Genomic DNA, 12,225 nt, shown 5'->3' with positions numbered 1-12,225 from the left:
TGACACTTTTCTGCAAGACTTCGGATCCAACCCTCATGCTCCTCCCTTTACCCATAATGGCGTAATCCATCTCCAACTCCCCAGATCTCGTTTGCCACCATAGTAGCAAGAAGGGAAGATCCAGCCTCTCCAGTTTATTGCCTAAACGATAAGTGTTTTTTCACCTTTGGTACAATTTTTCCTGTAGTTAGTTTAGTTATAGATGGAAGTAGTTTTTCTGCCCCTCCCTTAGTACAACAGCTTAATCTTACATTATGTCGGACAAGTCTGAGAAGCCCACGGGTTTCAAGAAGTGCACTTCTTGTGGGCATAAGATCCCCAACTCTGATGCCCACAAGAAGTGCGTATACTGCCTAGGAGCTGGACATTCCTTGTGCTATCTGTAGTACTTTTAATCCAAGATCTCTCTCAGATTGCTGTAACAAGCAGATTCTCAAGGAACTATTGCCTGCTGGGGCTCAAAGCCCCACTAAACCTTCCCAGGCAGTTTCGGAGCTGAGAAAGAAACCTCACAAATCACCTCCTTCTTCCTTGGAGCTGCCAGCCAAATCTAAGGAATTTTCTGATCCTACAGTCTCGAATCTGATAGCTATTGGGCCTGCCTCAGATCCCATACTTACCTCGGATCCAATGGTTTTGTCCCAGATGACCACATCACCAATCTAGCTTGCCTCTGTCTCAGATCCAAGGTTCTCGGATCTGATGTCCAGCGGCTGCACTTTAGATGTAGTACTAAAGCCAATGTCACCTTCTCTGCCTTCCAAAATTTTTGAGACTCCCACCAAACATTCAAAGCCACCCTCTTCCTTCTCGTCTAGGTCCTGCAAGAGTAACTTGGAATCTGATATGGACAGGTTGATGTGGAGATTCCTTAAGAGTTCAAATTCAGATGGAACTCATTCCAGCTCCATCCCCTACCAGATCCATAAGCTCTCCTACTAGAAAAAGATCCGCCCCCTTTCTGATCCGACACCCAGTTTTCGAGCCCAAGGAACTTAGATTGCCAAGAGATCCTATGTCAGATCTGAGGAATGCTTTTTAAGGTTTTAAATTATCTTTATTTTAATGATTGACACTGAAGGTGAAGTATAGAAAAGTGAGAAAAAATTGCATTGTTTTAATAGTTTTATAGTTGAGGTAAACCTGTGTAATTTTTAAAAAATGTTTTTAACTGCTTTGAAAGTTTTAATTGATTCTTGCTTGCCATTGGTGGCATTAAAGCTAGAATGGATATGTAATCTGTTGATTGGCATGTTACTGATGTTAGATATCTGATGGTCTGTTTGATGAAAACGCAAGACATTTTATGAGCATTTATGTGTTGAGTTTTTCCAAGTGTGAACCTTTAATAAATTGGATTTTCAGAGCTGCATTTTGGCGTCTGTGGTGCCATTTCTTCTTGGTTTTAAGTTTTACTTTTTCAGCACTTGCTTCCTTGTTTTTGTTTACTAGTTTTGATTTTGGAAGTTTTGGCCGCCTTTTCATAGCAACCTGATATCATGGCTACAGGAGATGGAGATACTGGGGGACCTAAGGAGTCTAATAGGCCAGCACACCCATTTAGTGGATTTGCTGACGCCCCTCTGTTCTACTATTGTTTCATTAGCATCTATCAGCTTGTTACCTGGCAACCAGGAGGTGGGGCAGCCTCAGACCAATGGCTCATGAAGTAAATGAGCCTTTAATAGGGCTGATGGTGGACTTGCACACCATGGTGAACATTTGGAGGTAGATTTTCACCCCCAGACAATTGTGAGGATAGTGGACACCACAAGCGGAATGTTAACAACCTTGGCCATTTGGTTAACAACCAAGGTGACTGTTTACATGATACTAACATTGTCCATAAAACGATCTTGGATTTAAACCCTTGGCTTAAAAAGCCATTTATTATTTGTGATAATCAACTAGAAGATACTGCGTATAAAAATGATGGTGTTAATAATTTAAGTTATATGGAAAATGTAAAAATGCTGGAAACTCACATGTTCAAGTACAGATCTTTAGATATAGATAATGTGTATTTGAAAGAATGTATAAGTAAGGGTATTGTTCCTAAAAGATTAAGGGTATGGAAATATCCGAACAATGTGAAGGAAGGTTCGGATTTCCATAAGGAGTTAATTAGCATTTTTGACAAGTGTGGGTTTGAAGTTTTAAAAGCTCTAATAAAGTACAACAGAAGGGAAATGGATGCTATTTTTGAGGAAATAGAATTAATTAACCAGAGAATAGTTGTTTTCGGTCGAAGACTATATGAAAAAATATTATGAGGTTAGGGATTATGTGGACAGAAAGTGCCAAGTGATTATTAATCGTAAAAAAAGAAAATTAGATAGGGGCAGATTAGAGTACTCAGAGCAACGTAGTTACCCTAGACATAGGGTTAACATGAGCCACCAAAGGATGGATGATGGTTACAATAATAATGAAATTGATAGATTTACCAGAAATCAGTATGCTGAACCCAATGATCATGAAGGAGATAAACCTAGGTTTAATTATCAGGGCCCTTTAGAATATCTCCCCGTAGATTGGAGAGGCTGAGGAACAGACAGACACGGAGATACAATTACGACCAATGGAAGGGGAGGAGCTTATGACCAATGGAAGGGGGAGGCGAACAAATAATAAGGGAAAACAGGCAAAATGATAAAGGAATTTCAAGAGAGGGTTTTAAAATGACGTTCAAAGGATATAATATTTTCAACTATGGTGATATTGAAGTTAATGAGGTCCACTTTGGGCTGTTTATTAAAGGGTTCAGTTTTATCCCTAGGAGGAAATGTGATATCAGCAAGCTCATAATAGATTTAAAATTGTTTTTAAGAAAGAAGAATTTTGAATTAATGTTTGGTAGCAATGGTAAGGGTATGGAATCCAGTGAGCTAAAAAGGAAAATAATATACAACCCCCTTCACCCTCAGTTAAAAAACTTTGAATTATTTGTAGAAAATGAATTAAGAAAAGGTGTTTCAGATAACAAGGTATTTCCAATTTTGCAGATTAATAAAAAGAAAGCAATGGAGGAACTCAGAAGTAATAAATTGGTAAGGGTAATGAAGCCTGACATGGGTGGAGGGATGGTTTTAATGAATACACTGGACTACGAGGCAAAAACTACTCGATGATGTTAATAGGTATGTTAAGGTGTCCATTAACAAGATTAATGTTGCCTGTAAACATATTTACATTATATTAAATGACCTATTATTGGAGGGGTTTATAGACCAACAAACTTTGTCCTTTCTACACAATGATAAACCAAGAATACCCTCCATTCCCAAAGTGCATAAGAACATTTTGAATCCCCCTTTGGGGCCAATAGTCTCAGCTGAAAGGTCGGTCACAGCTCTGCTGGCAAAATTCTTGGGTGTGAAACTGAAAAAAATCCTTTTGGGAATCAAAATGTTCTGAAGGATTCATGGGACCTTTTGAGATGTGTGAAACAACAATTATATAGTGAACACTTATGTTTTGTGACAATTGATATAGTTGATTTATTTAGTTGTATTCCACACCAAGAGGGTTTAAGCTGGTTTGAGGAAGCCCTTAGGATGTTTGATAATTTAACACAAGATGAAATGTATCGTAGCTTGACCCTGATAGAGTTGATTTTGAAGAACAACTTTATTTTTTTCGAAGGGGAATTTGTTCAACAAACGAGTAGAGTGGCAGTGGGGTTCACTTGTGCTCCCCATATACTAATATGATCCTAATGGTGTGGGAACAATTGTATATTGTCAACTCTAAATACAAAGATTGTTGGATTTTATACAAAAGGTTCCCTGATGAGTTATTTTTTTGGTGGAAACGGAAGAAAAGTTAAAAGAATTCCTGGATTATGTATCAGGTACTACCACTTTTTTACGTTTTACCTATCATTTTGATTGTCATATGGCGAATTGCTTGGACGTTACCGTACAGAAATATGAACAAGGGTTTAAGTCTAGTATGTTTAGGAAATCAACCTATTCCAATTCTTTACTTCCTTTTACAAGTTCACACCCTTACCATAAAAAAACTGGCATAATCAAAGGACAATTTGTACGTATATGTAGGATGTGTTCCACTGACCAGGATTTTGTGATAGAGAATGATATTTTGACTAGGATGTTTTTGGAGAGAGGTTATCCCACAGATGTTGCAAAAAAGATTTACAAACAGGTTTTAGAGTGTAGAGCAAATAGGTTCAAACCGATACTTGGTATGGATTCCACTGAAGGACCTCTTTTAGCTGGTGCTCCAAACCTGCAACTAGAAGAAGACAGGGACCCAGGATATGTAAGAGCCTTTATAACAGAATTCAGTGGGGACTCACGGATCATTAAAGACATAATGGAAAGAAAGTGGTGTAGGTTTTCTAATTTATCTGATCTTAGTGGTATTTTTGATACACCCTTGAAGATCATCTACAGTTGCAGTCCCAATGTTAAAGAATTGTTGGAGCGGTCAACCCATAAAAGTGGGAATCTTAGGAAGGTGGGAACATTTAAATGTGGTTTTTGCCCCTAATGCAGGTACATCATCAGTTGAGATGCAGTTGTATTAGAAGCTAGAGACATGTATTTGACAAGTAAGGTACGTAGTACATGTGACTTTAGTGGTCTAATTTACATGTCCTTATGTAATAAATGTACTGTCTCCTACGTGGGCCAAACTGAGAGAAAGTTGAGAAAGAGAATCTACGATTATATACCTATGATATACGTACCAAAAACCTGAGAAGTGTTTTATATAAAGATACAGTTACATCTGTAGGTGCAAATTTTTCTTTCTTTGTTTCAGAAGCAATATCTACAGATTTATGGGGTAGCCTTTGGGAGACTAGAATAGAGTGCAGGGAGGTTTATTGGCAGATCCAGGTTTAAATGATGTTTTCTCCCTGGCCCCAGTTCTGAAATTGAGAGCTGCAAGGTTATAAAGAAATGTATATTATACATTCCCTTTCTTGTGAACCTTGCTACAAATGGTCACTAGATAGTGATGCTGTTCTTTTTATATGCACTTGTATAACTACATTCTTTTATCTTTGAAATGTAATATATTTAAAATGTTTTTAAGGTTTTAAATGATCTTTATTTTAATGATTAACATTGAACGTGAAGTATAGGAATGTGGGAAAATTCTACATTGTTTGAATGGTTTTATAGTTGGGGTAAACTTGTGTGATGTTTTTTTTTATTTTTTTAACTGCTTTGAAAGTTTTAATTGATTCTTGCTTGTGGTTGGTGGCATTAAAGATAGAATGGATATATAATCTGTTGATTGGCATGTTGCTGACATTAGACATCTGATGAAGTCTCTCTGACGGAAACGCAAGACATTTTATGAGCGTTTATGTGTTTGAGTTTTTCTGACTGTGAACCTTTAGTAAATTGGATCTTCGGAACTGCATTTTGGTGTCAGTGGTGCCATTTCTTCTTAATTCTGGCAGACACCTTGAGCAGGAGCCCTTGCGCCTCACTAGCAGTCTATCTGTCTACTGGCAGCTCATATGTTCAGCCTTTGGCTCAGCCTTGCTGCAGTCTTTTTGTTCCCTTTTCAACACCAAATACAGCAGCTTATTCGCCCTGATCCCTGCCAAGTAGCAGTCACTAAGGGGCTCTTAACTCTATGTTTGGTCCCCTGGGTCTCTATATACTTATACTCCTATGCCCTTACAACAAAGTTTCTACATAAAGCAGCCCACCGCAGAGTGACCGTGATGATCATGGCCCCTCACTGGACCAGACAAGTATGGTTCCCCTTTTGGTGACCTCGCCTGTTTTACCTGTCTTGAGTTTTGTATCTAGTTCTAGACTTGCTATCCCATCCTTCAGTCCAGCCTCACCCAAATCTTCAGTCCCTCAGGTTGACTGCTTGGTTCCTCCAATTCCAGTGATGTCCAGAGATCCCATACCTTCCAAGAGAGTCATTTACATTCTTTCTTCTGTCAGAAACCTTTGACCAGGAAGATTTACACTAGCATGTTTTAGACATTTTCTGACTGGGTTATTTCTAAGGGTCTAGACTGTCTCTGCACCCTTAGATACAATTTTTGAGGTTTGGAGGATCTTTTAAATTCTGGTTGCAACCATGTCGAATTTTCATGTGGGTATGGATAACACTCTTGTTGCATCTCCTTAACTTTCTAAATCTTTCTTGAAGGATACCTTCCTGGACCTAACTGTATGTCTAAGCAGGATACCTTCCTGCTTAGACATATAGTTAAGGACCCAGTTCCTTCTTGGATTTTGCCTAAGTGGCTCCAAGCTTTAACTAGACCTCCATTTGAGCCAGTTGCTGCCATAGATTTAAAATTGCATTCTTGGTAAACTCTACTTTTAGTAGCGGTAACATCAGCCAGGAGGATTTCAGAACTCTGACCCTTATCTTGCAAACCTCCTTACCTTATATTCCATAAAGAGTCTGCAGACTTCACCCTTCTTTCTTACCTAAAGTGACCCCTGAGTTGAACCTGAACCAGTCAATTCATTTGCGTGTTTTCTTCCCAAATTTCAGTAACAAGGGAGAGTACATACTCCATTATTTGGATGTTATCAGCATTTAAGATTTTTATTTGGATATGACCAAATCTATCAGAATATCAGACCAACTCTTTGTATCTTTTTGCCAATCTTTTCAACACCAAACTGGGTAAGCCTGTTTCTAAGGTAACTTTGTCTAGATGACTTTTGGCTGTATTTCCTTTGTTTATTCTGTGAAAGGTATTTCTTTATCTAATAAACCTAAAGGCCATTAAACCAGGGAATTTGCTACTTCTCCTGACATTTTCGCTTGGGCCTCCTTAGATATTTATACAGTGGCCACTTGGTCTAACACTCATTCTTTTGTGGCTCATTAAAAGTTGAATACTTAGTTCAGACCCATATCAACTTTTGGGTCCAGAATTTTGCAGAAAATCTCCTGATACCACCCTTTTTGACTGCCTGAAGACTTTGTCCCACAGGCTTAGGTGGGTGAAAAAGGCAACTTCGGATGTAAATGTTATGTACTTGCCATAATGGTAGCTCCATATTGTCATCTTCCATCCATTTCAACCATTCCTCCATTCCCTGTTCCAAATTGTTATCCTTATGGTGTGGCTCTTGGTGTACTGTATAGACTGGCCTGAAGCTTAACACTGGGAACCTCTCTTTGGTCCTTCCATTTTGTTATGATGGAGTATCTTCTAAGTGTTCCTAGACATTGTAAGGCAAACTCGATCTGATGATATTCAGGTAGGGCAGTGCATTATGTATGGGAGAGGAGGTGGAGCTTAGAGTTGAAGAGTCTGAGCTGCTGGATTCCGATCCAGTTTAGTCTGATATCCCAGGGTTTGAGACAGACAGAAGACAACATGCATCCAGTGTTATGGTAAGTACATAACTTTCTTTTAAATTTATTTAAAAGAAGAGCGAGAAAGACTTGTTAGCATTATGCCAAACAGATTATAAAATTATAATGAGGTTTCTACAGTTTGGATAGCAGCAATTGTGTCTAGGATAGCAAACAATGAATTATACAGGGTAAAAGGAAAGCTGGCAAAAACAAAATATTGCTGTTGACAATAGAAACAGTGATTAGTGTTGATCTGGAAGAGAGAGAAGGTTAACTATTAATTTGTGGCATTTATAAAGCATTTCCTGATGCAACTTGTAAGGCATTCTGGCTTTTGTTAAAAAGTTATGGTTCTGAAAGGAAGTTAGTCAACAGTTTTAATTCCATTAGTAAATGGGTTGTTAGATATGGAGGCAAGAATGTATTAATTAGGAATTGGGTTATATGTGAGGTTAGGCAGAAATTAATTAAGGGAAAATGGATGATTTTAATAAGTGTGCTTACTAGTTATATTTGCATACAGAGATGATGTGATTTATGATAACAAAAAAGTAAGGGACAGTTGAAAAGTGACCATTGCATTAACAGGCAGGATTAAGTAGGATAGGACTGCATCTCACTCAAGAAACGTGAAGGATATGTGGATGTAGTGCAGATAGGTGGAATTTATTTTTAAAGAACAAAATAAAAGGACTGACAGTTATATCTGGAAACAGGGACAGATTCAAATTAAGAAATGGAAAGAGAAAAAAGTAATAACTGATATGTGGAAGGTTTTTGTGTTGCTTTCTAGAAAAAAGGTACATCTTATAAATTGAATGTTAGGGTAAATTATTGGTTATGCTGGGGCGTTCTTTTAACCAACAGAAGTACAGAAAGAAATATTAAAGGTAGTGTTTGATTTCTTTCGAGTTTCTAGGCTTAACCCAGTTAAAAAGAAGTGTAGTGTAAAGGGAAAGAAAGAAGAATTAAATATGCAATTTTATAAAGATATTTGCTGGAATTCAGAGAGGTTCTCTACATCAGCTGTAATTGGCTAATGTACTTCTGTCATTTAGCATTGTGGCTGTATTAGAGATGAGGTAAAACTGCACATATGACCACCTTATTAGCAGCTAATTGTCATACTTCCAAAATAAACACCATAATGTCAGATCTGACTGCGCTAATGTTCTTCCTAGCAGCCCACCCATCAGAGATTCATAGCCATCCTTTAACGCAGGCACACAAAGGCACCCAAGCACACACAACTACTCTGCCAGCCACACACAAACACTCTCAAGCAGCCACAAACCCCTATATACTTACTTACACTTGCATAAATTCTCACTCTCACACCCTGTCATGTGCTACAACATGTGCATGTACGAGCAGGCACACATACGCACCCATACCCAAACAAAGATAGCTGGCCTATACTTACCTCCCCATGGCAACCACCAAGATGTACATACACATACACACACATCCACTCATTCACTCACCGTCACACTGACACCTTTACAAGAATGCATGCACACAACCACACACATACATACACCCACAGCTTCAAGATACTTACCTCTCATCATGGTATGAGCCTTCGCCATTCCCACTAAGGTGCACAGGTATGTGCTTTCAAAAGACAGGGTATACTTTTAACTCCCCTCAGAAATTAACTCATCACTTTGACTCTCTGAATCGACCTGCCACATTATTCTTCTGCCATTTCCAGGAGAGCACATTGCCAATTTACATTAGCCCTCCCCCATACATGTGTGAGATTGCTGTCTGCACTGTGACCACTTCCAGAGTAAAACCATAATGGAAGAGTAGCCTGTGAACCACGCCTGCTTAAAATGATGCAGAAACCTTTGGACATAAGGCTTCTGCATCCCAGTAAGCCTTTCTGTCTCAAAGGGATTATGTGGCAAATAAGTAGTTGTATTTGAAAGAGGTTTTTTGTCTGAAATATAAGCCTTATTGAGAAGAGGTTAACTGGTGAAGAGAAAGCAATGCATAAAGGACGGTTATTTTTATAGTCATAAATAGGATGATAAATTAAAGGTTGAATAAGATAGGTTAAATAGTATAGGACTGTAGTGATTGAATATTAATGGGTGGATATGTGGGAAGAGTTAGGTAAAGAAAAGAGGTGCATACGTGGAAGGCAAGAGAAAGGGATGATTTCTTCTTAAGACTGACATTAAAAAAAATACCAGTAAAAGAGGAACTGCAGTATAAACCATTGTACAAATGAGTGTGTTTAGTTTAATATTGTGGGGAGGAGAAGTGTGTATCCTTTTAGAATGTAGGCATATTGAAGGGTTTTGAGAACTATTGAAACCAGATTTGTTGAAGAGGAAATTAAAAAAAGACCTTAACATATTATATGTACATCAGTGGGGGTAACAATTAAAAAAAAAACATGATTGGAAGGATTCTTTTGAGTTGCAACTGGTTTATTTGGGATATGAGAGATACTGGAATCTAATTAATTTATAGTACAGTGATACAGAAATGCTAGACAAATATGATTTTGGTTATGGCATAAGGGATAAGTGGGGGACGAATTATGAATGAATAGTATGTGAATTTGTATATTGAATTACGTGGCTATGTATATGTACATATAGACAGTTGTGTAGCATTGTATGTTATGTGTATAGGAGAGAAGTTCTGCATATATTAATTATTGTACAAACTCAATAAACTTAAATGTCACTCTTTGCTAAGTGACATGTTGTCTTTTACATCACCTGAGCTACTGCCAACTCATGCAGTTGAAACTCCATTTAATATTTCATACAGAGGGTAGCACATTAAAATTGCATTCTACCATATGCTGCACAGCAGTGTTACTACTGGAAAAATAAACCCAGGCACCTGGTGTGAGACTAGACTACTAGAATTTTCTGATCTTCCCAGTTCTTATAACAGTTTCAATTTAGCTTTAGGAATGGAAACTAACTATTCATTTAAACTTAATGAGAGCCCTCTTAGGAGGGATAGCCACAGAAGGTTTTTGCATAGCTGTGCTTGCGCTATACCAGATCAAATAAGTTTATGTCCTTCAGTTGAGCATACAAAAAAATGGTTGTTCTAGCTGATGTGTGTAAAGGTACTGTCATCTTACAAGAAATATATTTTCAGTAAAGGCTCGGTTTTAGATTTTGATGCTGTTTTCCCTGTTTCAGAAACTTCTTTGGCAGCTGAAAATGACTTTCATTATTTTTTTGTCACATTGCAGGCTGTACGGAGCACTCATTGTTTAGAAGTTCCGCTGAGCCATAGAGGTAAACTGCTTGTGACTGATGAGTATATTGGTCATCTGGTACAAGTGGCGAATCAAAAGATGGATGAAAATAAGAAAAGGATTGACAGGTATGTCAGCTTAAATGTTTCTGTAATGCAAGAGCAAGATGCTTTAAGATACTGAATTTGCCTCAGCTTGCCTTTCTGATACATAAAGTGGATGTTGTAAGTTTAGTGTTCTCACACAGACAGAACTACTGTAGACAATGTTATCCTGTTAGGGTTTCTGTAAGTAGATTGAAAAGTGTTCACACTTGTATTTAAAGAGTTAAGATTGAGTTGCACTGCTGTAGAACAGTTTTATTTTCTCAGCTCTTTGTCTTGTTCCTTTATCCCTGGATTCTGCCCCTGCCTTTTCACTTCTTATTGTTATCTGTCTTACTCTGCTTCCTGAATTTTCTTTTCATTGTATCAGGTTGTACTTTAATTCTTGCTTCTCAAATTTAATGTGATACTGTGTTCCTCTCTCACCCCTAATCCATTACTTTTTCTTTATTTTTACATCTTAACATGTCACCTTTCTTCAGCTGTCATTTTCCAATTAGACTTTCATTGCACATATTACTCAGATGTATGATGTCGACATTATCTGTATTTTCCTCTTGTTATATAAACATGCTGATGAAGTAAGGCTCATAGTTTGCCATATCTGTCTGTAAGTTTGCAGCATCCCCATGTCATCCTTTTTTTCATTTTGATTTTCCATTCATTCTTGAATCTCTTTGTTGAATTTAACTACACTACGGCTTCTGACATTGTGTTCCAGGACTTTAGCACCATTTATATAAACTAGTCTGGCATCAAATCCAAAATCCTTCAGCACCATTTATATAAACTAGTATGGCACCAAATCCAAAATCCTTCATATTGCTATAAAAACCTTGATGCATAGTATCACATAAGAGAATGGTGTGTTTCTTTTTAGAGCAGAAGCACGAGTGTTTTCTGGTTAAGTGACTTCTTTATTTATTTATTATTTATTTTACATTTGTTAACCGGGATAGTCCACTGGATACAGGTTCATTTTCAGTGGAGGCCCGGAGAAAAGCTCCACACACATCAGTAACATGCAACAAAAAATACAAAGTTTGCAAAGAAAATTACATACAAAATGCAGAGAGTCTTAATTAACAGTAGTATATACATACATAGTAGACACAATTAGTAAGACAGAGAAATCTTATAGTAATACATTCACTAGTCTAAAGAAATATATAAAAACTTCCAAATCCTTGCTGGAGAGACATGTGTAAACCAACAGTTTTTAAAGATTGTTAGGGTCTAATCCATAACAGCAATCTATTTTTATTATATTGTATGTATTTATACAGTCATAGAACCTAGACCTTATTCATTCATCTTGAGGTGTGAGATAGTTAAGGTGGAGGAGGGTCTAGCATAGTGGAGGGTCTAGCCTGGTGCAGTGCAAGAGCATAGCCAGTTATTAGTGAGATGTAGTTTTAATGCTTTTTTAAACTGTGTGAAGGAAGTAATAGTAGTTACATTACAGGGTACAGCATTCCACGTTTTGGATACATAATTAGAAAAGAGGGCGTCGCCTGCTGTATTATTAGACTTAGTTACTGTGAGAATAAGTTTGTTACTGGA

General features: G+C 37.6%; 1 protein-coding gene across 1 annotated transcript in view; it reads left to right on the top strand.

Moving 5' to 3' along the window:
- Positions 1 to 12,225, top strand: part of TYW3 (tRNA-yW synthesizing protein 3 homolog) — a 286,230-nt gene that overhangs the window by 228,281 nt on the left and 45,724 nt on the right. Inside the window, exon 5 of the mRNA XM_044085798.1 lies at positions 10,553 to 10,686. Within this exon, the coding sequence (XP_043941733.1) occupies positions 10,553 to 10,686 (134 nt within the window). The remainder of the gene's footprint in view (positions 1 to 10,552; positions 10,687 to 12,225) is intronic.

Source organism: Protopterus annectens, chromosome 10.part0 (genome assembly GCF_019279795.1).
Source record: "Protopterus annectens isolate FY-2018-M chromosome 10.part0, PAN1.0, whole genome shotgun sequence".
Lineage (NCBI taxonomy): Eukaryota > Metazoa > Chordata > Ceratodontiformes > Protopteridae > Protopterus > Protopterus annectens.
This window is presented reverse-complemented; position numbering and strand designations above follow the sequence as displayed.